We start from the raw sequence: 24,793 nt of genomic DNA, 5'->3' as shown, positions 1-24,793 counted from the left end.
GATGGTGGTTTCTGTTTGTTTGCCAGAGCATTTGCTGTATAGTTTGAGAATAGTCATCCTTGGTAGTAGAAAGCCTTCCAGGTAATTCCATCCAAAATCAGGTTGTAGGTTTGGAGTTTTGGTTTGGATTGAAGGTTATGTTGTGGAGGGTAGCATCCTGTATGTGTCCCTGTGGAGGGTAGCATCCTGTATATGTCCCTGTGGGTAGCATCCTGTATATGTCCCTGTGGAGGGTAGCATCCTGTATATGTCCCTGTGGAGGGTAGCATCCTGTATATGTCCCTGGAGGATAGCATCCTGTATATGTCCCTGTGGAGGGTAGCATCCTGTATATGTCCCTGTGGAGGGTAGCATCCTGTATATGTCCCTGTGGAGGGTAGCATCCTGTATATGTCCCTGTGGAGGATAGCATCCTGTATATGTCCCTGTGGAGGGTAGCATCCTGTATATGTCCCTGTGGAGGGTAGCATCCTGTATATGTCCCTGTGGAGGGTAGCATCCTGTATATGTCCCTGGAGGATAGCATCCTGTATATGTCCCTGTGGAGGGTAGCATCCTGTATATGTCCCTGGAGGATAGCATCCTGTATATGTCCCTGTGGAGGGTAGCATCCTGTATATGTCCCTGTGGAGGGTAGCATCCTGTATATGTCCCTGTGGAGGGTAGCATCCTGTATATGTCCCTGTGGAGGGTAGCATCCTGTATATGTCCCTGTGGAGGGTAGCATCCTGTATATGTCCCTGTGGAGGGTAGCATCCTGTATATGTCCCTGTGAGGATAGCATCCTGTATATGTCCCTGTGGAGGGTAGCATCCTGTATATGTCCCTGTGGAGGGTAGCATCCTGTATATGTCCCTGTGGAGGGTAGCATCCTGTATATGTCCCTGTGGAGGGTAGCATCCTGTATATGTCCCTGGAGGATAGCATCCTGTATATGTCCCTGTGGAGGGTAGCATCCTGTATATGTCCCTGTGGAGGGTAGCATCCTGTATATGTCCCTGTGGAGGGTAGCATCCTGTATATGTCCCTGGAGGATAGCATCCTGTATATGTCCCTGTGGAGGGTAGCATCCTGTATATGTCCCTGTGGAGGGTATCATCCTGTATATGTCCCTGTGGAGGGTAGCATCCTGTATATGTCCCTGCCAAAACATTGAAGTTTATCTAACTCTAAATCTATATGTTTTGTAAAAACATGTTGAAAAATGCAGGAGCAATGTCTTTGAGCTCTCTCTCTCTCTCCTCTCTCTCTGTAGCTGTGCATGGTCTCTAACTCATTTCTCTCTCCTCTCTCTCTGTAGCTGTGCATGGTCTCTAACTCATTTCTCTCTCCTCTCTCTCTGTAGCTGTGCATGCTGGATGCAGACAAGGACATGGAGAAGTCGGATGACATGTGGGTGGACCTATCTGACGAGGACATCTGTAATTGGCTGATGTTTGTTAGGCCCGCGCAGAACCACCTGGAACAGAACCTGGTAGCCTATCAGTACGGCTCTGAAATCTTCTACACAACCATCAAGAACATCCAGCCCAAACAGGAACTCAAGGTAGGTTGTAAGAACGGCTGCAAATACTAACCGTGTCCTCATCTAACCTAACCGTGTCCTCATCTAACCTAACCGTGTCCTCATCTAACCTAACCGTGTCCTCATCTAACCTAACCGTGTCCTCATCTAACCTAACCGTGTCCTCATCTAACCTAACCGTGTCCTCATCTAACCTAACCGTGTCCTCATCTAACCTAACCGTGTCCTCATCTAACCTAACCGTGTCCTCATCTAACCTAACCGTGTCCTCATCTAACCTAACCGTGTCCTCATCTAACCTAACCGTGTCCTCATCTAACCTAACCGTGTCTGAGATCATCACCGACTGAGCTAACTGATCTGCAAATTATAATCAGTAGTTATTATAATCTGTAGTTATTATAATCAGAAGTTATTATAATCAGTAGTTATTATAATCAGTAGTTATTATAATCTGTAGTTATTATAATCTGTAGTTATTATAATCTGTAGTTATTATAATCTGTAGTTATTATAATCTGTAGTTATTATAATCTGTAGTTATTATAATCGGTAGTTATTATAATCTGTAGTTATTATAATCTGTAGTTAATATAATCTGTAGTTATTATAATCTGTAGTTATTATAATCAGTATTTATTGATGCAAGGTGATTTGTAGATTAGTCAGTCGTCAGTCACCGATTGCAATGTCTGGAACACACTGTTTCTAATGAAAACACACATGGTTGACTGCTCTCCAGAGAGGTATGCTACGTAGCAGGTCTATTCCAGAGAGGTATACTACGTAGCAGGTCTATTCCAGAGAGGTATACTACGTAGCAGGTCTATTCCAGAGAGGTATACTACGTAGCAGGTCTATTCCAGAGAGGTATACTACGTAGCAGGTCTATTCCAGAGAGGTATACTACGTAGCAGGTCTATTCCAGAGAGGTATACTACGTAGCAGGTCTATTCCAGAGAGGTATACTACGTAGCAGGTCTATTCCAGAGAGGTATACTATGTAGCAGGTCTATTCCAGAGAGGTATACTACGTAGCAGGTCTATTCCAGAGAGGTATACTACGTAGCAGGTCTATTCCAGAGAGGTATACTATGTAGCAGGTCTATTCCAGAGAGGTATACTACGTAGCAGGTCTATTCCAGAGAGGTATACTATGTAGCAGGTCTATTCCAGAGAGGTATACTACGTAGCAGGTCTATTCCAGAGAGGTATACTATGTAGCAGGTCTATTCCAGAGAGGTATACTACGTAGCAGGTCTATTCCAGAGAGGTATACTATGTAGCAGGTCTATTCCAGAGAGGTATACTATGTAGCAGGTCTATTCCAGAGAGGTATACTACGTAGCAGGTCTATTCCAGAGAGGTATACTATGTAGCAGGTCTATTCCAGAGAGGTATACTACGTAGCAGGTCTATTCCAGAGAGGTATACTATGTAGCAGGTCTATTCCAGAGAGGTATACTATGTAGCAGGTCTATTCCAGAGAGGTATACTACGTAGCAGGTCTATTCCAGAGAGGTATACTATGTAGCAGGTCTATTCCAGAGAGGTATACTACGTAGCAGGTCTATTCCAGAGAGGTATACTACGTAGCAGGTCTATTCCAGAGAGGTATACTATGTAGCAGGTCTATTCCAGAGAGGTATACTACGTAGCAGGTCTATTCCAGAGAGGTATACTACGTAGCAGGTCTATTCCAGAGAGGTATACTACGTAGCAGGTCTATTCCAGAGAGGTATACTACGTAGCAGGTCTATTCCAGAGAGGTATACTACGTAGCAGGTCTATTCCAGAGAGGTATACTACGTAGCAGGTCTATTCCAGAGAGGTATACTACGTAGCAGGTCTATTCCAGAGAGGTATACTATGTAGCAGGTCTATTCCAGAGAGGTATACTACGTAGCAGGTCTATTCCAGAGAGGTATACTACGTAGCAGGTCTATTCCAGAGAGGTATACTACGTAGCAGGTCTATTCCAGAGAGGTATACTACGTAGCAGGTCTATTCCAGAGAGGTATACTATGTAGCAGGTCTATTCCAGAGAGGTATACTACGTAGCAGGTCTATTCCAGAGAGGTATACTATGTAGCAGGTCTATTCCAGAGAGGTATACTACGTAGCAGGTCTATTCCAGAGAGGTATACTACGTAGCAGGTCTATTCCAGAGAGGTATACTACGTAGCAGGTCTATTCCAGAGAGGTATACTATGTAGCAGGTATATTCCAGAGAGGTATACTACGTAGAGGGGTGGCTCACCTTTTAGCCAGGTACATTTCTATGGCAACGAATCCTTCAGAACTAACCTGCTTAATAACAAAATATTTAGCTGTGCGACCAGGAGTTTTATTTTGTGAGCACTGTGTGACTAGGACAACAATCTCCCAGATGAAAATAGTTGTTGTAATGATAAGGCTTCGCTGTACCGTTGTTTCAGAGAGTGCTAAAGAAAGAAGCGAGTGCAGATTCGACAGCGTCATGGTTACACCATTACTATAGCAAAAAACAGCTTGCTTTGTAGCCCCCTACCAGGTTCTGTTATCTGACTCATATTACCGGAGCAACATTTTCATCTTCCAGGACCATTTTACATTCATAAACGTGTCGTGGGCCGTTCCAAAACTAATTGCACGTCATTAACCATTTGTTTACACTTTGTTTAGTCTGAGCCACGAGTTATTGGCTAGCTAACTCACAGCCTGGGAACTTGACCAGTACATAACAGATAGAAAGGAAAAGGGATATGTTCTCCAGGAGATCAACGATCACAGCAATGAATGAATCACAGATCTCTTGCATGTTGTCATCACAAACCTGATTTATTTTTATTTTTTTAAGAGACAGTGTACCATTTTCAATGTAATTCATCTCAATAGGAAAATGGTGCTTTTACACAATGTAGAAAACGAATATTCCACAAATGACTTTGTAATGTCAATGACAGGTATTCGTATCAACATTTTAGCTTTTATATAATAAACTGTCTTTACAGTGTCACATATTAGTTTCTAGGGTACAACATGTGCTTCAAAAGTAGCTAGAATTCAATATAGGCCCAATATAGGCTGTATCTAAAAAAAACATCTGGTGCTTCTACATTTTGTGTGGTGCTCCTAACTTTTTAAAGTTGGGAGCACCAGTGCTACCGATTTTTTTTAATTTATTTTTAATTTAGAGCGCTGGTTACAAGCCTGCTAGAGTTAGCAGCAGGCGGACGAGCAATGTCCACCGTCGTCGTACGGATGAAGCCTGAGCTGGAATGGGAAGCTAACTGACGCCGGTTAGCTGTAGAAAACAACTGAGTAGATCTAGCTTGCGTCGTGGGATACCCCTCAGAGCACATTATTATAAGGAGCTGGAGTTTGTCCTGACTGTGTTTTGTTCTTTTCCCCAGGTGTGGTACGCAGCATCATATGCCGAGTTTGTCAATCAGAAGATCCATGATGTCACGGATGAGGAGAGGAAAGGTGAGACTCCATGCTTCATTGCTGTGGAACTGTAGCCCTGTCTATGATAGCAGTAGCTTAGTGGTTAAGAGTGTTGTGCCAGTAACCGAAAGGTCGCTGGTTCTAATCCCCGTGCCGACTAGGTGAAAAATCTGTCGATGTGCCCTTGAGCAAGGCACTTAACCCTAATTGCTCATGTAAGTCGCTCTGGATAAGAGCGTCTGCTAAATGACGTAAATGTAAATGTAATGATCTCCATCCTAATGTTGTCTCTGCAGTGCTGTGGAGTATGTCAGTACTGCAGTGCCTTCAGGAAGTATTCATACCCCTTGAGAAATCAACACAATGTGGAATAACTCCTCACCCATAATGACAAAGTGAAAATATGGTTTTAGAAATTGTAGCAAATTTATTGAAAATGAAATACAGAAATATATTTTTTACAGTATTCACACCCCTTTTCTATAACACTCCAAATTGAGCTCCGGTGCATCCTGTTTCCTTTGATAGTCCTTGATGTCACTACAACTTATATATATATATAGGGTCTATATAGGGTCCCACAGTCTATATAAGGTTGACAGTGCATGTCAGAGCAGAAACTATATTCAACACTCTAGAAACAATTTCTAGAGTGTTGAAAGTTTCCAAGAGCACAGTGGTCTCCATCACTGGGAAATTGAAAAAATGTGGAACTACCCAGACTCTGCCTAGAGGCTGGCCGTCCGACCAAACTGAACAACCGGGCAAGAAGGACCTTGGTCAGGGAGGTGACCAAGAACCCAATGACCACTCTGACAGAACTACAGAGTTCCTTGGTTGAGATGGGAGAACCTGCCAGAAGGACAACAGTCTCTACAGCACTTCACCAATCTGGGCTTCATGGGAGAGTGGCCAGACGGAAGCCACTCCTGAGAAAAAGGCACATGTCAGCACGCCTGGAGTTTGCAAAAAGGCATGTGAAAGACTCTGAGAGCATAAGGCAAAAGATTATGTGGTCTGATGAGACAAAAATTTAACTTTGGGCCTCAATGCAAAGCGCTATGTCTGGAGAAAACCAGGCACAGCTCATCACCCGTCTAACACCATCCCTACCGTGAAGCATGGTGCGGGATGCTTTTCATCGGCAGGGACTGGGAAACTGGGAAACTGGTAAGGATAGAGGGGAACAATGAATGGAGCCAAATACAGAGCACCTGCTTCAGAGTGCAAACAACCTTAGACTGGGGGCGAAGATTTACGTTCCAACAGGACAAAAACCCCAAGCATACAGCCAAAGCAATGCTGGAATGGCTTCAGAACAAGAATGTGAAACTCCTTGAGTGGCCCAGCCAAAGCCCAGAATTGAATCTCATTGGAAATCTGTGAAAAGACTTGAAGATTGCTGTTCACCGCCGCTCCCCCATCTAATTTAACAGAGCTTGAGAAAATCCTCAAATCCAGATGTGCAAAGCTGAAACCGACACACCCAAGACGACTCAAAGCTGAAACCGACACACCCAAGACGACTCAAAGCTGAAACCGACACACCCAAGACGACTCAAAGCTGAAACCGACACACCCAAGACGACTCAAAGCTGAAACCGACACACCCAAGACGACTCAAAGCTGAAACCGACACACCCAAGACGACTCAAAGCTGAAACCGACACACCCAAGACGACTCAAAGCTGAAACCGACACACCCAAGACGACTCAAAGCTGAAACCGACACACCCAAGACGACTCAAAGCTGAAACCGACACACCCAAGACGACTCAAAGCTTTAATCGCCGCCAAAGATGCTTCAACAAAGTAGATGCACTGTATATATTCTGTTTTGTTTGCTGTGATGTGGTCTTACCTGTGTGTGTGTGTGTAGCCCTGTCTATGATAGCAGTGATGTTTTCTATGGGTCCTGATTTCTCTACTCTACTGTGGTTGTTTGTTTCAGTTACTGCAGGGTTGATTTTAAATCCTAATGTTTCATCTGCTGTGTCAGGGTTCGATACTGCGACCAAAACAGTCGAATTTGCGACCGTTTGACTTGGCAGTGCGACACACGTTTTTAATTGCTCGCAAGGGTGTCAGTGTTTTTTTTTTTTCGTATTATTTTTTTTTTTAACCTGGTCACGTTATTAAAAATTAAATGTATCATGCTTTATTCAAACAGTAATGTGCAATTGCCAAAAAAGAAACTAACTTTCTGAAGAGGCAGCAACGACACGGCAATGCCCCGTCTGTGTGTGCCAGGACATAGCCTACAGGGGACGTTTTGGAAACCCCCATTTCCTTTCATCTAGGCTCTTCAATAGTCATCGACGTTGGCAGCCGATTTTTTAAAAATAGTTTTACTGCTCCAAAATAATTATTTTGTGATTTTCATTTCTGATCAGTTTGTTTTCCCACCATTTCAGTTGAAGGGTGTTGCGCTAGTCTGTTGCGGTAAAACCATGTGTGGTTATTATGAGTAAGACAACATCAAATGTTGGCTTCAACTTGGTTTTCCATACAAAGCGTTCCATTACAAAGGGAAGCCGTTTTTTTGTCACTTTCTCATTTTAAAACATGATACAATAACCCCTCGACAACTCTTCAACATCTCAAATGGCGAGACTGACTAGCTACCACATGGACAGACTTCATTAGTGTGTTTGTGTTGGGAGCAGGCTGAGATTGTCGATGCGTAATGCCGCTGGGTAGCCTCGATGCGTAATGCCGCTGGGTAGGCCTCGATGCGTAATGCCGCTGGGTAGCCTCGATGCGTAATGCCGCTGGGTAGCCTCGATGCGTAATGCCGCTGGGTAGCCTCGAAGTGTAATGCCGCTGGGTAGCCTCGGGCGTAATGCTGCTGGGTAGCCTCGATGCGTAATGCCGCTGGGTAGGCCTCGATGCGTAATGCCGCTGGGTAGGCCTCGATGCGTAATGCCGCTGGGTAGCCTCGATGCGTAATGCCGCTGGGTAGGCCTCGATGCGTAATGCCGCTGGGTAGGCCTCGATGCGTAATGCCGCTGGGTAGGCCTCGATGCGTAATGCCGCTGGGTAGCCTCGTGCGTAATGCCGCTGGGTAGCCTCGAAGCTGTAATGCCGCTGGGTAGCCTCGATGCGTAATGCCGCTGGGTAGCCTCGATGCGTAATGCCGCTGGGTAGCCTCGATGCGTAATGCCGCTGGGTAGCCTCGATGCGTAATGCCGCTGGGTAGCCTCGATGCGTAATGCCGCTGGGTAGCCTCGAAGCGTAATGCCGCTGGGTAGCCTCGATGCATAATGCCGCTGGGTAGGCCTATTAAAATGTATTATTGCATACATTTTGGGGGAGTTTTTTTTTCTTTCTATAGGCTATTACAACAACTAAATATAAAACTTAGGTCCTTGAAAATGTATAATTAAGTGCTTGACAAAGTCTTTGAATTTGACATTTGCCAATGTCTGTACGAACCCTGTAGGCTATAGGCTACTTGCTCAGCCCGCAAATGAAAGACCAAATCACCTGCTATTGTAATGATGCATTATACGCTTTCCTGTAAGATCTTGACCCTGATGTACCTGAATGTCGAGCCCTGCTGTGTGCGTAGGGCCTGGATGTCTACCACTTTGTGTAGCCGTTAGCGACGTTAATGAGACCCTAACCGTTTCTGGGGTAGATGGAAAGGCATGCTATGCTATGCCTACCTGGAAGAATCATGATCAATCCAGTGGCCAATTATTTTGAAAACTCTTTTATCACAAGTGTGCTACAGAAACGCCGCTACCCAAACACAACTGTCTGGCTGAATGAAAGGGTATCTACACAAATAAATTAACATTTCTCAGATTTTACCCAGACCTCAAACCAAACTTTTGTATTATTATTATTATTATATATATATATATTTTTTTGTTGGCCCTCTGTAGCTCAGCTGGTAGAGCACGGCGCTTGTAACGCCAAGGTAGTGGGTTCGATCCCCGGGACCACCCATACACCAAAAAATAATTATGCACGCATGACTGTAAGTCGCTTTGGATAAAAGCGTCTGCTAAATGGCATATTATTATTATTATTATTATTATTATTATTTATTAAAATGTGTGATTTGGAAAAAACTGGGAGAAAAATAAAAACTGGGGGAAATCAGTCTTCCCCTTTTTATATAATATATATAATATGCCATTTAGCAGACGCTTTTATTCAAAGTGACTTACAGTCATGTGTGCATAAATGTTTACGTATGGGTGGTCCCGGGGATCGAACACACTACCCTGGCGTTACAAGCGCCGTGCTCTACCAGCTGAGCTACAGAGGACCCTTTTTTCTTATTTTGTCTTATTTTTTTGCCGTCGTTTTGGTATCAAGTAAAACATTTTCTAATTATGCCCTCTAGAGGACTTTGTAGAAAATAACACATGGAAATGAAATATGCAATAAATACATTTTGCGCTTTATTTGAACTTTATTGAACTGTGTTTCTTTGCTGTTACAGTAAATCTATCCAAATCAATATAAGAACACAAGGGCATGCTAATTTAAAAGATGGCTAGTCATTATTAGCCTGGTTCTGTATGGAATGCAGGGACATTATGGAATGCAGGGACATTATGGAATGCAGGGACATTATGGAATGCAGGGACATTATGGAATGCAGGGACATTATGGAATGCAGGGACATTATGGAATGCAGGGACATTATGGAATGCAGGGACATTATGGAATGCAGGCCAGGTTATTATCAATTCTAAAAGATATTATAAAACAATTGGTGCGAATCAAATCATGTGCTAGTGCCACCAGTGGATAATTTAGTGTATAACATGTTTTATAATGAGTTTAGACCCCTGACTGTGGTCTCGTTGTGTTTTCAGTGTTACGTGAGCAGGAGAAGAACTGGCCGTGTTATGAGTGCAACCGACGCTTCATGAGTTCAGAACAGCTGCAGCAGCACCTCAACATGCACGATGACAAACTGGACTACGTCACCAGGTAACACGCACGACGACAAACTGGACTACGTCACCAGGTAACACGCACGACGACAAACTGGACTACGTCACCAGGTAACACGCACGATGACAAACTGGACTACGTCACCAGGTAACACGCACGACGACAAACTGGACTACGTCACCAGGTAACACGCACGATGACAAACTGGACTACGTCACCAGGTAACACGCACGATGACAAACTGACTACGTCACCAGGTAACACGCACGACGACAAACTGGACTACGTCACCAGGTAACACGCACGATGACAAACTGGACTACGTCACCAGGTAACACGCACGATGACAAACTGACTACGTCACCAGGTAACACGCACGATGACAAACTGGACTACGTCACCAGGTAACACGCACGATGACAAACTGGACTACGTCACCAGGTAACACGCACGATGACAAACTGGACTACGTCACCAGGTAACACGCACGATGACAAACTGGACTACGTCACCAGGTAACACGCACGATGACAAACTGGACTACGTCACCAGGTAACACGCACGACGACAAACTGGACTACGTCACCAGGTAACACGCACACACACACAGTAGTCAACAGCTGAAATGCTTCGCTCACCTAGTCCCTGCAGTCTTCTCTTAGACCTGGAAAACAGAGTTTGTCAGAATTTGGTAAAAAATGTGTTTTGTAAAAAGCATAATTGATTGATTTAATTGAATGATTGATCGAGGGATTGACTTTAACCTGTGTTTCTGCAGACCGAAGGGGCGTGCTCGTGGGCGTGGCAGGAAGAGGTTTGGGACAGGAAGGAGACCGGGTCGCCCCCCTAAATTCATCCGGTTGGACCCTTCGGTGGCCACGGCAGGGGACAAGACACCGGTACGTAGAACTGTGTAACAGTCATAGTTTACTTTTAGGCACACCGTCCCCTATTCCCTATGTAGTGCATTACTTTTAACCAGGGCCTGTAGTGCACTATGTTGGGTAAAGGGTGCCATTTGGGACACGTCAAAGAGTCCTAAGGTCCATAGACAAAAGGAGGGATAACACATCTCTGTCTCCACACTGATAGACCTGTATCTGAATGTCTCTGTCTCCACACTGATAGACCTGTATCTGAATGTCTCTGTCTCCATACTGATAGACCTGTATCTGAATGTCTCTGTCTCCATACTGATAGACCTGTATCTGAATGTCTCTGTCTCCATACTGATAGACCTGTATCTGAATGTCTCCATACTGATAGACCTGTATCTGAATGTCTCTGTCTCCATACTGATAGACCTGTATCTGAATGTCTCTGTCTCCATACTGATAGACCTGTATCTGAATGTGTGTGGTCACAGGAGCTGCTGGGGCTCGTAGGGAAGCTGCCCTATGAGGAGAGATCCGACGGTGCTCTGAACCATCTCAAGGTGGTAGAGCTGGAGGGGGAGGGGGAGGGGGAGGGGGGTGGAGGGTTGGAGACAGAGGCACAACTAGACCCCCCTGGAGGGGACCTGGCCCCCGACACAGAAACAGACTCCCCACCCACCACCACCACCACCGACCCCCCCCTACCCCCCATCAAAGAGGACCCGTCCCAGAGCAGCGCCCCTGCCCCAGCAGAACCTCACCTCAGCCTCACCCCCCAGGACATTCGCCGGGCCAAGAGGATACGGGTAAGACTGGGGAGGGAGAGGCCCTGTGCTGTGTTCAGTAGCGAAATGGGAGAAAACTTTTGAAATGTAAAAGAAAAACATTCAGGTAGCAAAAAAAGTTTTCTCCTGTTTAGTGCCGACTGAACGCCACCCTGGTCTGTAGTGTTACCAGTAGTCATGCAGCCCTGGTCTGTAGTGTGTTACCAGTAGTCATGCAGCCCTGGTCTGTAGTGTTATCAGTAGTCATGCAGCCCTGGTCAGTAGTGTTATCAGTAGTCATGCAGCCCTGGTCTGTAGTGTTATCAGTAGTCATGCAGCCCTGGTCTGTAGTGTTATCAGTAGTCATGCAGCCCTGGTCTGTAGTGTTATCAGTAGTCATGCAGCCCTGGTCAGTAGTGTTATCAGTAGTCATGCAGCCCTGGTCTGTAGTGTTATCAGTAGTCATGCAGCCCTGGTCTGTAGTGTTACCAGTAGTCATGCAGCCCTGGTCTGTAGTGTTATCAGTAGTCATGCAGCCCTGGTCTGTAGTGTTACCAGTAGTCATGCAGCCCTGGTCTGTAGTGTTATCAGTAGTCATGCAGTCCTGGTCTGTAGTGTGTTACCAGTAGTCATGCAGCCCTGGTCTGTAGTGTTATCAGTAGTCATGCAGCCCTGGTCTGTAGTGTTATCAGTAGTCATGCAGCCCTGGTCTGTAGTGTTATCAGTAGTCATGCAGCCCTGGTCTGTAGTGTTACCAGTAGTCATGCAGCCCTGGTCTGTAGTGTTATCAGTAGTCATGCAGCCCTGGTCTGTAGTGTTACCAGTAGTCATGCAGCCCTGGTCTGTAGTGTGTTACCAGCAGTCATGCAGCCCTGGTCTGTAGTGTTATCAGTAGTCATGCAGCCCTGGTCTGTAGTGTTACCAGTAGTCATGCAGCCCTGGTCTGTAGTGTTATCAGTAGTCATGCAGCCCTGGTCTGTAGTGTTACCAGTAGTCATGCAGCCCTGGTCTGTAGTGTTATCAGTAGTCATGCAGCCCTGGTCTGTAGTGTTATCAGTAGTCATGCAGCCCTGGTCTGTAGTGTTATCAGTAGTCATGCAGCCCTGGTCTGTAGTGTTACCAGTAGTCATGCAGCCCTGGTCTGTAGTTTTATCAGTAGTCATGCAGCCCTGGTCTGTAGTGTGTTACCAGTAGTCATGCAGCCCTGGTCTGTAGTGTTATCAGTAGTCATGCAGCCCTGGTCTGTAGTGTTATCAGTAGTCATGCAGCCCTGGTCTGTAGTGTTACCAGTAGTCATGCAGCCCTGGTCTGTAGTTTTATCAGTAGTCATGCAGCCCTGGTCTGTAGTGTTACCAGTAGTCATGCAGCCCTGGTCTGTAGTGTTACCAGTAGTCATGCAGCCCTGGTCTGTAGTGTTATCAGTAGTCATGCAGCCCTGGTCTGTAGTGTTACCAGTAGTCATGCAGCCCTGGTCTGTAGTGTTATCAGTAGTCATGCAGCCCTGGTCTGTAGTGTTATCAGTAGTCATGCAGCCCTGGTCTGTAGTGTTATCAGTAGTCATGCAGCCCTGGTCTGTAGTGTTACCAGTAGTCATGCAGCCCTGGTCTGTAGTGTTATCAGTAGTCATGCAGTGTATAGAGGCCTAGTCTTGACAACAGTATATTTCTCTCTCTCATCTTAATGCCTTGCCCCTCAAAGATGGACGTGCAGGTAGGTTGGGGCTTGGAGGATGGAAGGGTAGCTGTTCTCTCCATGGTGTTCACGTGACATCTGAGCAAACCGTAGGCCTGCTCCATCCTCCATTTCTGTGGCCATGAAAAACTCCTGGACCTATCCATTACATCTGTACAGTCCTCCCTGCTTCAGTGGAATGCTTTTCAGAGTCTGTGCTCTGTTTTATGTAGAAACCCAAGTTGTCTGTTCAAAGCGTTGTGTCCTCTCTCCTCCTCCAGAATGCGGCCCTGCAGCACCTGTTCATCAGGAAGTCGTTCCGGCCCTTTAAGTGTACCCACTGTGGTAAGGCCTTCAGAGACCAGGACAAGCTGGAGATCCACCTGAGAGTCCATGGCCGTGACGCCTACCTGTCCTGTCATCACTGCAGTACGGGACTCCTTCCTGTTTTTAAACACTCTGTCCGCATCCCAAATGGAACCCTAAATAGTGCAGTGAACTACGTTTTGACCAGAGCCCATAAAGGGGCACCTATAAGGTTTATATCCTGTGAAGACAAAAGACACTACAGTTTCTGTTTTTTCTTCTTCTTCTGCTTAAGATAAGGGTTTCCTGTCCCACGGTGCGTTGGAGGACCATCTCCTGCTTCACTCAGAGCACCGGACCTACTCCTGTCTGTTCTGCACCGACACCTTTGATCGCCTGGACCTGCTGAAAGAACATGTGGGAGGACATGCTGTAAACGGCTGCTTTATATGTCCCTCCTGCAAGAAGGTCTTCACCGACTTCATACAGGTTAGAGATTGTGATATCCCTATTATCCACACACACACACACACACACACACACACACAGTCTTCAGACAGGTTAGGTCTACACTGAGTGTACAAAATATTAAGAACACCTTCGTAATATTGAGTGGCACCCCCTTGTGCCCTCAGAACAGCCTCAATTCGTCGGGGCATGGGACTCTACAAGGTGTCAAAACGTTCCACAGGGATGCTGACCCATGTTGACTCCAATGCTTCCCACAGTTGTGCCAAATTGGCTGGACGTCCTTTAGGTGGTCGACCATTCTTGATATACGGGAAACTGTTGAGCGTGAAAAACCCAGCGGCGTTATAATTCTTCACACAAACTGGTGCTCCTGGCACCTACTACCATACCCCGTTCAAAGGCACTTCTATATTTTGTCTTGCCCATTCACCCTCTGAATGGCACACACACACAATCCCCATGTCTCAGTTGTCTCAAGGATTAAAAATCCTTCTTTAAACTGTCTCCTCCCCTTCATCTACACTGATTGAAGTGGATTCAACAAGTGACGTTAATAAGGGATCATAGCTTTCACCTGGATTCACCTGGTCAGTCTGTGTCAATGTTTTGTACACTCGGTGTATAGATGCCGTGCACTCTCCTCTCCTCTGATCCCCCTGTAGATGACAATGGGTGGCAGGTAGCTTAGTGGTTAAGAGCGTTGTGCCAGTAACCGAAAGGTCGCTGGTTCTAATCCCCGAGCCGACTAGGTGAAAAATCTGTCGATGTGCCCTTGAGCAAGGCACTTAACCCTAATTGCTCCTGTAAGTCGCTCTGGATAAGAGCGTCTGCTAAATGACGTAAATGTAATGTGTTTTCAGTCATCTTACCTGATCAAATTATAGCCACTCTGTCCTAATCAATGAACCAATCAGTAGACGGTACGACAACACTTAATGGGCATGGGCCTGTAAGTGGTCTCCCTAACTCCCTCCTGGTCTCGTCTCTCCACCAGGTGAAGAAACATGTTCGTAGCTTCCACTCTGAGAAGATCTTCCAGTGTTCAGACTGCGACAAGGCCTTCTGCCGGCCTGACAAGCTACGGCTCCACATGCTGCGGCACAGCGACCGCAAAGACTTCCTCTGCTCCACCTGTGGAAAGCAGTTTAAGGTGAGATGAGTGTGTGGGTTTTGTGTGGGAGCGTGTGTTTTTTTGATTGTTTGTATTTGTATTTATTATGGATCCCCATTAGTTCCTGCCAAGGCAGCAGCTACTCTTCCTGGGGTTTATTATGGATCCCCATTAGTTCCTGCCAAGGCAGCAGCTACTCTTCCTGGGGTTTATTATGGATCCCCATTAGTTCCTACCAAGGCAGCAGCTATTCTTCCTGGGGTTTATTATGGATCCCCATTAGTTCCTGCCAAGGCAGCAGCTATTCTTCCCGGGGTCCAGCAAAATTAAGGCAGTTATACAATTTTAAAAACATTACAATACATTCATATAGATTTCACAACACATTGTGTGCCCTCAGGCCTCTACTCTACTACCACATATCTATAACACAAAATACATGTGTACGTGTGTGTGTATAGTGCGTATGTTATCGTGTGTGTGTATGCATGTGTCTATGTTTGTGTTGCTTCACAGTCCCCACTGTTCCATAAGGTGTATTTTTATCTGTTTTACTGGGTTTTAGGGTTTTATCTACTTTTACTGCTGGCATGAGTTACTTGATGTGGAATAGAGTTCCGTGTAGTCATGGCTCTATGTAGTACTGTGCGCCTCCCATAGTCTGTTCTGGACTTGGGGACTGTGAAGAGACCTCTGGTGGCATGTCTTGTGGGGTATGCATGGGTGTCTGTCATCCGCATACATAGACACTCTGGCTTTACTCAAAGCCAGTGCCATGTCATTAGTAAAGATTGAAAAAAGTAATGGGTCTAGACAGCTGCCCTGGGGAATTCCTGATTCTACCTGGATTATGTTGGAGAGGCTTCCATTAAAGAACACCCTCTGTGTTCTGTTAGACAGGTAACTCTTTATCCACATTATAGCAGGGGGTGTAAAGCCATAACACATACGTTTTCCAGCAGCAGACTATGATCGATTAGGTCAAAAGTCGCACTGAAGTCTAACAAGACAGCCCCCACAATCTTTTTATCATCAGTTTCTCTCAGCCAATCATCAGTCATTTGTGTAAGTGCTGTGCTTGTTGAATGTCCTTCTCTATAAGCATGCTGAAAGTTTGTTGTCAATTTGTTTACTGTAAAATAGCATTGTATCTGGTCAAACACCATTTTTTCCAATAATTTACTAAGGGTTGGTAACAGGCTAATTGGTCGGCTATTTGAGCCAGTAAAGGGGGCTTTACTATTCTGAGTTAGCAGAATGATTTTTGCTTCCCTCCAGGCCTGGGGGCACACACATTCTAGTAGGCTTAGATTGAAAATATGGCAAATAGGAGTGGCAATATCGTCCGCTATTAACCTCAGTAATTTTCCATCCAAGTTGTCAGACCCCGGTAGCTTGTCATTGTTAATAGACAACAATACTTTTTTCACCTGTTCCACACTCACTTTATGGAATTCAAAATTATAATGCTTGTCTTTCATAATTTGGTCAGATATACTTGGATGTGTAATGTCAGCAATTGTTGCTGGCATGTCATGCCTAAGTTTGCTAATCTTGCCAATGAAAAAAGTATTGAAGTAGTTGGCAATATCAGTTGGTTTTGTGATGAATGAGCCATCTGATTCAATGAATGATGGAGCTGAGTTTGCCTTTTTTCCCAAAATGTCATTTAAGGCGCTCCAAAGCTTTTTACTATCATTCTTTATGTCATTTATCTTTGTTTCATAGTGTAGTTTCTTCTTCTTTTTATTCAGTTTAGTCACATAATTTCTCAATTTGCAATACGTTTACCAATCGGTTGTGCAGTGAGACTTATTTGCCATTGCTTTTGCCTCATCCCTCTCAACCATACCATTTTTCAATTCCTCATCAATCCACTGGGATTTAACAGTTGTTACAGTCATTTTCTTAATGGGTGCATGCTTATTAGTAACTGGAATAAGCAATTTCATAAATGTGTCAAGTGCAGCGTCTGGTTGCTCCTCATTACACACCACGGACCAACAAATATTCTTTACATCAACAACATAGGAATCACTACAAAACGCAGCTATATTGTGATCACTACATCCAATGGATTTGGATACTGCTTTCTCTCTGCAGCATTAGTAAAGATATGATCAATACATGTTGATGATTTAATTCCTGTACTGTTTGTAACTACCCTGGTAGGTTGACTGATAACCTGAACCAGGTTGCAGGCACTGGTTACAGTTTGAAGCTTTCTCTTGAGTGGTCAGCCTGATGAAAGCCAGTCAATATTTAATTCACCCAGAAAGAATACCTCTCTTTTGATATCACATACATTATCAAGCATTTCACACATGTTATCCAGATACTGACTGTTAGCACTTGGTGGTCTATAGCAGCTTCCCACCAGAATGGGCTTAGGTGAGGCAAATGAACCTGTAGCCATATTACTTCAACAGTATTTAACATGAGATCCTCTCTAATCTTCACAGGAATGTGGTTCTGAATATAAACAGCAACACCTCCACCATTGGCATTTCTATATTTTCTGTAAATGTTATAACCTTGTATTGCTACCACTGTATCATCAAAGGTATTATCTAAGTGAGTTTCAGAGATAGTCAGAATATGAATGTAATCTGTTACTAGCAAATTATTGATTTCATTAACCTTGTTTCTTATGCTACATACAGTTGAAGTCGGAAGTTTACATACACTTAGGTTGGAGTCATTAAAACTCGTCTTTCAACCACTCCACAAATTTCTTGTTAACAAAGTATAGTTTTGGCAAGTCGGTTAGGACATCTACTTTGTGCATGACACAAGTAATATTTCCAACAATTGTTTACAGACAGATTATTTCACTTATAATTCACTGTATCACAATTCCAGTGGGTCAGAAGTTTACATACACTAAATTGACTGTGCCTTTAAACCGCTTGGTCAATTCCAGAAAATGATGTCATGGCTTTAGAAGCTTCTGATAGGCTAATTGACATAATTTGAGTCAATTGGAGGTGTACCAGTGGATGTATTTCAAGGCCTACCTTCAAACTCAGTGCCTCTTTGCTTGATATCATGGGAAAATCAAAAGAAATCAGCCAAGACCTTAGAAAACAATTTGTAGACCTCCACAAGTCTGGATCATCCTTGGGAGCAATTTCCAAACACCTGAAGGTACCACGTTCATCTGTACAAACAATAGTACGCAAGTATAAACACCATGGGACCACGCAGCCGTCATTCCGCTCAGGAAGGAGACGGTTCTGTCTCCTAGAGATGAACGTACTTTTGGTGCGAAAAGTGCAAATCAATCCCAGAACAACAGCAAAGGACCTTGTGAAGATGCTGGAGGAAACCGGTACAAAAGTATCTATATCCACAGTAAAACGAGTCCTATATCGAAATAACCGGAAAGGCCGCTCAGCAAGGAAGAAGCCACTGCTCCAAAACCACCATAAAAAAAGCCAGACTACGGTTTGCAACTGCACATGGGGACAAAGGTTGTACTTTTTGGAGAAATGTCCTCTGGTCTGATGAAACAAAAATAAAACTGTTTGGCCATAATGACCATTGTTATGTTTGGAGGAAAAAGGGGGACGCTTGCGAACCGAAGAACACCATCCCAACCGTGAAGCACAGGGGTGGCAGCATCATGCTGTGGGGGTGCTTTGCTGCAGGAGGGACTGGTGCACTTCACAAAATAGATGGTATCATGAGGAAGGAAAATTATGTGGATATATTGAAGCAACATCTCAAGACATCAGTCAGGAAGTTAAAGCTTGGTCGCAAATGGGTCTTCCAAATGGACAATGACCCCAAGCATACTTCCAAAGTTGTGGCAAAATGGCTTAAGGACAACAAAGTCAAGGTATTGGAGTGGCCATCACAAAGCCCTGACCTCAATCCTATAGAAAATGTGTGGGCAGAACTGAAAAAGCGTGTGCGAGCAAGGAGGCCTACAAACCTGACTCAGTTACACCAGCTCTGTCAGGAGGAATGGGCCAAAATTCACTCAACTTATTGTGGGAAGCTTGTGGAAGGCTACCCGAAATGTTTGACCCAAGTTAAACAATTTAAAGGCAATGCTACCAAATACTAATTGAGTGTACAGTGGGGAGAACAAGTATTTGATACATTGCCGATTTTGCAGGTTTTCCTACTTACAAAGCATGTAGAGGTCTGTAATTTTTTTATCATAGGTACACTTCAACTGTGAGAGACGGAATCTAAAACAAAAATCCAGAAAATCACATTGTATGATTTTTAAGTAATTAATTTGCATTTTATTGCATGACATAAGTATTTGATCACCTACCAACCAGGAAGAATTCGGCTCTCACAGACCTGTTAGTTTTTCTTTAAGAAGCCCTCCTGTTCTCCACTCATTACCTGTATTAACTGCACCTGTTTGAACTCGTTACCTGTATAAAAGACACCTGTCCACACACTCAATCAAACAGACTCCAACCTCTCCACAATGGCCAAGACCAGAGAGCTGTGTAAGGACATCAGGGATAAAATTGTAGACCTGCACAAGGCTGGGATGGGCTACAGGACAATAGGCAAGCAGCTTGGTGAGAAGGCAACAACTGTTGGCGCAATTATTAGAAAATGGAAGAAGTTCAAGATGACGGTCAATCACCTTCGGTCTGGGGCTCCATGCAAGATCTCACCTCGTGGGGCATCAATGATCATGAGGAAGGTGAGGGATCAGCCCAGAACTACACGGCAGGACCTGGTCAATGACCTGAAGAGAGCTGGGACCACAGTCTCAAAGAAAACCACTAGTAACACACTACGCCGTCATGGATTAAAATCCTGCAGCGCACGCAAGGTCCCCCTGCTCAAGCCAGCGCATGTCCAGGCCCGTCTGAAGTTTGCCAATGACCATCTGGATGATCCAGAGGAGGAATGGGAGAAGGTCATGTGGTCTGATGAGACAAAAATATATATTTTTGGTCTAAACTCCACTCGCCGTGTTTGGAGGAAGAAGAAGGATGAGTACAACCCCAAGAACACCATCCCAACCGTGAAGCATGGAGGTGGAAACATCATTCTTTGGGGATGCTTTTCTGCAAAGGGGACAGGACGACTGCACCGTATTGAGGGGAGGATGGATGGGGCCATGTATCGCGAGATCTTGGCCAACAACCTCCTTCCCTCAGTAAGAGCATTGAAGATGGGTCGTTGCTGGGTCTTCCAGCATGACAACGACCCGAAACACACAGCCAGGGCAACTAAGGAGTGGCTCCGTAAGAAGCATCTCAAGGTCCTGGAGTGGCCTAGCCAGTCTCCAGACCTGAACCCAATAGAAAATCTTTGGAGGGAGCTGAAAGTCCGTATTGCCCAGCGACAGCCCCGAAACCTGAAGGATCTGGAGAAGGTCTGTATGGAGGAGTGGGCCAAAATCCCTGCTGCAGTGTGTGCAAACCTGGTCAAGACCTACAGGAAACGTATGATCTCTGTAATTGCAAACAAAGGTTTCTGTACCAAATATTAAGTTCTGCTTTTCTGATGTATCAAATACTTATGTCATGCAATAAAATGCAAATTAATTACTTAAAAAATCATACAATGTGATTTTCTGGATTTTTGTTTTAGATTCCGTCTCTCACAGTTGAAGTGTACCTATGATAAAAATTACAGACCTCTACATGCTTTGTAAGTAGGAAAACCTGCAAAATCGGCAGTGTATCAAATACTTGTTCTCCCCACTGTATGTAAACTTCTGACCCACTGGGAATGTGATGAAAGAAATAAAAGCTGAAATAAATCATTCTCTCTACTATTACTCTGGCATTTCACATTCTTAAAATAAAGTGGTGATCCTAACTGACCTAAAACAGGGAATTTTGACTAGGAGTAAATGTCAGGAATTGTGAAAAACTGAGTTTAAATGTATTTGTCTAAGGTGTATGTAAACTTCCGACTTCAACTGTATGTTAACGTGGGCTATTTTGAGCACTTTTCTTCTGGGATGCTTCTGTTTATTGCTTTACTGGGAAGCTTAGCAGCAGTAGATGTGTTCATGTTCTTTATGTTAGTGCAGAGCTGCACACCGTCTCAGTGCTAACAGTATCAATTTACATTTTAGTCATTTAGCAGACGCTCTTATCCAGAGTGACTTACAGGAGCAATTAGGGTTAAGTGCCTTGCTCAAGGGCACATCGACAGATTTTTCACCTAGTCGGCTCGGGAATAGAACCAGCGACCTTTCGGTTACTGGCACAACGCTCTTAACCACTAAGCTACCTGCTGGTTCTTAGGCACATGATCACTACACAACAGCTGCAGGATCAGCAGAGGCATTCAGGGCAGCTAGAGGGACATACATTAGGTTACTTATATTGTGTCTACTGACGCCCCTGGTGTAATGTACATTTGCTGAAGCGTTTTGACAACTCTGCGCCACAATGGTGTGTGTTTGTGTGTGTGTGTGCGTGCTCCACCTCTGGAAAACAGTTCAGTTGAGTGTACGGAGCCTCAGTTGAGTGTACGGAGCCTCAGTTGAGTGTACCGGAGCCTCAGTTGAGTGTACGGTGCCTCAGTTGAGTGTACGGAGCCTCAGTTGAGTGTACGGAGCCTCAGTTGAGTGTACGGAGCCTCAGTTGAGTGTACGGTGCCTCAGTTGAGTGTACGGAGCCTCAGTTGAGTGTACGGAGCCTCAGTTGAGTGTACGGAGCCTCAGTTGAGTGTACGGTGCCTCAGTTGAGTGTACGGAGCCTCAGTTGAGTGTACGGTGCCTCAGTTGAGTGTACGGAGCCTCAGTTGAGTGTACGGAGCCTCAGTTGAGTGTACGGAGCCTCAGTTGAGTGTACGGTGCCTCAGTTGAGTGTACGGAGCCTCAGTTGAGTGTACGGTGCCTCAGTTGAGTGTACGGAGCCTCAGTTGAGTGTACGGAGCCTCAGTTGAGTGTACGGAGCCTCAGTTGAGTGTACGGTGCCTCAGTTGAGTGTACGGAGCCTCAGTTGAGTGTACGGTGCCTCAGTTGAGTGTACGGAGCCTCAGTTGAGTGTACGGAGCCTCAGTTGAGTGTACGGAGCCTCAGTTGAGTGTACGGTGCCTCAGTTGAGTGTACGGAGCCTCAGTTGAGTGTACGGTGCCTCAGTTGAGTGTACGGAGCCTCAGTTGAGTGTACGGAGCCTCAGTTGAGTGTACGGAGCCTCAGTTGAGTGTACGGTGCCTCAGTTGAGTGTACGGAGCCTCAGTTGAGTGTACGGTGCCTCAGTTGAGTGTACGGAGCCTCAGTTGAGTGTACGGAGCCTCAGTTGAGTGTACGGAGCCTCAGTTGAGTGTACGGTGCCTCAGTTGAGTGTACGGAGCCTCAGTTGAGTGTACGGTGCCTCAGTTGAGTGTACGGTGCCTCAGTTGAGTGTACGGTGCCTCAGTTGAGTGTACGGTGCCTCAGTTGAGTGTACGGAGCCTCAGTTGAGTGTACGGAGCCTCAGTTGAGTGTACGGAGCATCAGTTGAGTGTACGGAGCATCAGTTGAGTGTACGGTGCCTCAGTTGAGTGTACGGAGCCTCAGTTGAGTGTACGGTGCCTCAGTTGAGTGTACGGTGCCTCAGTTGAGTGTACGGAGCCTCAGTTGAGTGTACGGAGCCTCAGTTGAGTGTACGGAGCTTGCTCTGCAGACGGTTGTGTGTGCTTCAGTCTTGTCAGTCTCTCACCCTCTCCTATCCTCTCTGTCTCTCTCACCTCTTCTATCCCTCTCTCCCTAACCTCTCCCTCTCCTCTCTCCCTCACCTCTACTCTCTCCCCTCCCTCCCTCACCTCTCCTTTCTCTCCTTCACCTCTCCCTCACCTCTCCTATTTCCCTCTCCCCTCTCTCCTTCACCTCTCCCTCACCTCTCCTATCTCCCTCTCCCCTCTCTCTCTCTCCTCTCGCTCTCCTCTCCTCTATCCTCTCTCCTCTATCCTCCTCACCTCTCTCTCCCCTCTTCCCTCACCTCTCCCTCTCCTCACCTCTCCCTCTCCACACCTCTCCCTCTCCTCACCTCTCCCTCTCCTCACCTCTCTCCCTCCCTCCCCCTACCTCTCTCCCTCCCCCTCACCTCTCTCCCTCACCTCCCCACCTCTCTCCCTCCCCCTCACCTCTCTCCCTCCCCTCTCCCTCACGTCTCCCTCTCCTCTCCTCTCTCCCGCACCTCTCCCTCTCCTCTTGTCCTTCTCCCCTCTCCTCTCCCTCACCTCTCCCTCTCCTCTTCTCCTTCTCCCCTCTCCTCTCCCCCCACGCCTCCCTCCCCTCAGCGGAAGGATAAACTGAGAGAGCACATGCAGCGTATGCACAACCCAGAGCGTGAGGCTAAGAAGGCGGACCGTATCCACCGCTCCAAGGCCCTGAAGCAGAAGGTTCCCACCACAGACTTGGAGAGCTTCATGTTCAAATGTCGCATGTGCATGATGGGCTTCAGACGCCGAGGTATGCTGGTGAGTACTGATACTGACATATATATATATATATATCTGTGTGATTATATACACTACATGACCAAAAGTATGTGGACACCTACTCGTCCAACATCTCATTCCAAAATCATGGGCATTAATATGGAGTTGGTCCCCCCCTTTGCTGCTATAACAGCCTCCACTCTTCTGGGAAGGCTTTCCACTAGATGTTGGAACATCGCTGCGGGGACTTGCTTCCATTCAGCCACGAGCATTAGTGAAGCATTAGTCCTGGCTCACAGTCGGCGTTCCAATTCATCCCAAAGGTGTTCGATAGGTTGAGGTCAGGGCTCTGTGCAGGCCAGTCAAGTTCTTCCACACCGATCTCGACCAACCATTTCTGTATGGACCTCGCTTTGTGCACGGGGGCATTGTCATGCTGAAACAGGAAAGGGCCTTCCCCAAACTGTTGCCACAGTTGAAAGCGCAGAATCGTCTAGAATGTCATTGTATGCTGTAGCGTTAAGATTTCCCTTCACTGGAACTAAGGGGCCTAGCCTGAACCATGAAAAACAGCCCCAGGCACAATAACAGCACTTACAGTTGACTGGGGCAGCTCTAGCAGGGCTAGAAAGGTGGCATCCTGTGACGGTGCCACGTTGAAAGTCACTGAGCTCTTCAGTAAGGCCATTATACTGCCAATGTTTGTCTGTGGAGATTGCATGGCTGCGTGCTTGATTTTTATACCCCCGTTAGCAACGGGTGTGGCTGAAATAGCCGAATCCACTAATTTGAAGTGGTGTCCACATACTGCTGTGTATATATAGTGGATGTCTGTGTGTGTTTATATATCTGTGTGTGTGTGTGTGTGTGTGTGTGTGTGTGTGTGTATATATACAGTGCATTCAGAAAGTATTCAGACTCCTTGACTTTTTCCATATTTTGTTACAGCCTTGTTCTAAAATGGATTCAATAGTTTTTTTCATTCATCAATCTACACACAATACCCCATAATGACAAAAATGAAATATCACATTTACATAAGTATTCAGATCCTTTACTCAGTACTTTGTTGAAGCACCTTTGGCAGCGATTACAGCCTCGAGTCTTCTTGGATATGACGCTACAAGCTTGGCACACCTGTATTTGGGGAGTTTCTCCCATTCTTCTCTGCAGATCCTCTCAAGCTCTGTCAGGTTGGATGGGGAGCGTTGCTACCACAGCTATTTTCAGGTCTCTCCAGAGATGTTCGATCGGGTTCAAGTCCGGGCTCTGGCAGGGCCACTCAAGGACATTAAGAGACTTGTCCCGAAGCCACTTCTGTGTTGTCTTGGCTGTGTGCTTAGGGTCGTTGTCCTGTTGG

The 24,793-nt window shown here is 45.7% G+C and overlaps 1 protein-coding gene across 2 annotated transcripts in view; it reads left to right on the top strand.

The window, feature by feature from the left end:
- The window catches only part of prdm10 (PR domain containing 10), a 60,588-nt gene that overhangs the window by 19,960 nt on the left and 15,835 nt on the right, over positions 1 to 24,793 (top strand). For both annotated transcript variants that reach the window (XM_041878198.2, XM_041878199.2), the window contains exons 8-16: positions 1,346 to 1,546; positions 4,921 to 4,993; positions 9,790 to 9,907; positions 10,650 to 10,770; positions 11,238 to 11,552; positions 13,463 to 13,610; positions 13,783 to 13,976; positions 14,953 to 15,108; positions 23,293 to 23,472. In XM_041878198.2, the coding sequence (XP_041734132.1) occupies positions 1,346 to 1,546; positions 4,921 to 4,993; positions 9,790 to 9,907; positions 10,650 to 10,770; positions 11,238 to 11,552; positions 13,463 to 13,610; positions 13,783 to 13,976; positions 14,953 to 15,108; positions 23,293 to 23,472 (1,506 nt within the window). The remainder of the gene's footprint in view (positions 1 to 1,345; positions 1,547 to 4,920; positions 4,994 to 9,789; positions 9,908 to 10,649; positions 10,771 to 11,237; positions 11,553 to 13,462; positions 13,611 to 13,782; positions 13,977 to 14,952; positions 15,109 to 23,292; positions 23,473 to 24,793) is intronic.

This window comes from Coregonus clupeaformis, chromosome 6, assembly GCF_020615455.1.
Source record: "Coregonus clupeaformis isolate EN_2021a chromosome 6, ASM2061545v1, whole genome shotgun sequence".
NCBI lineage: Eukaryota > Metazoa > Chordata > Actinopteri > Salmoniformes > Salmonidae > Coregonus > Coregonus clupeaformis.
Note: the sequence above shows the minus strand (reverse complement) of the source record. Positions and strands in the feature narration are given on the sequence as shown.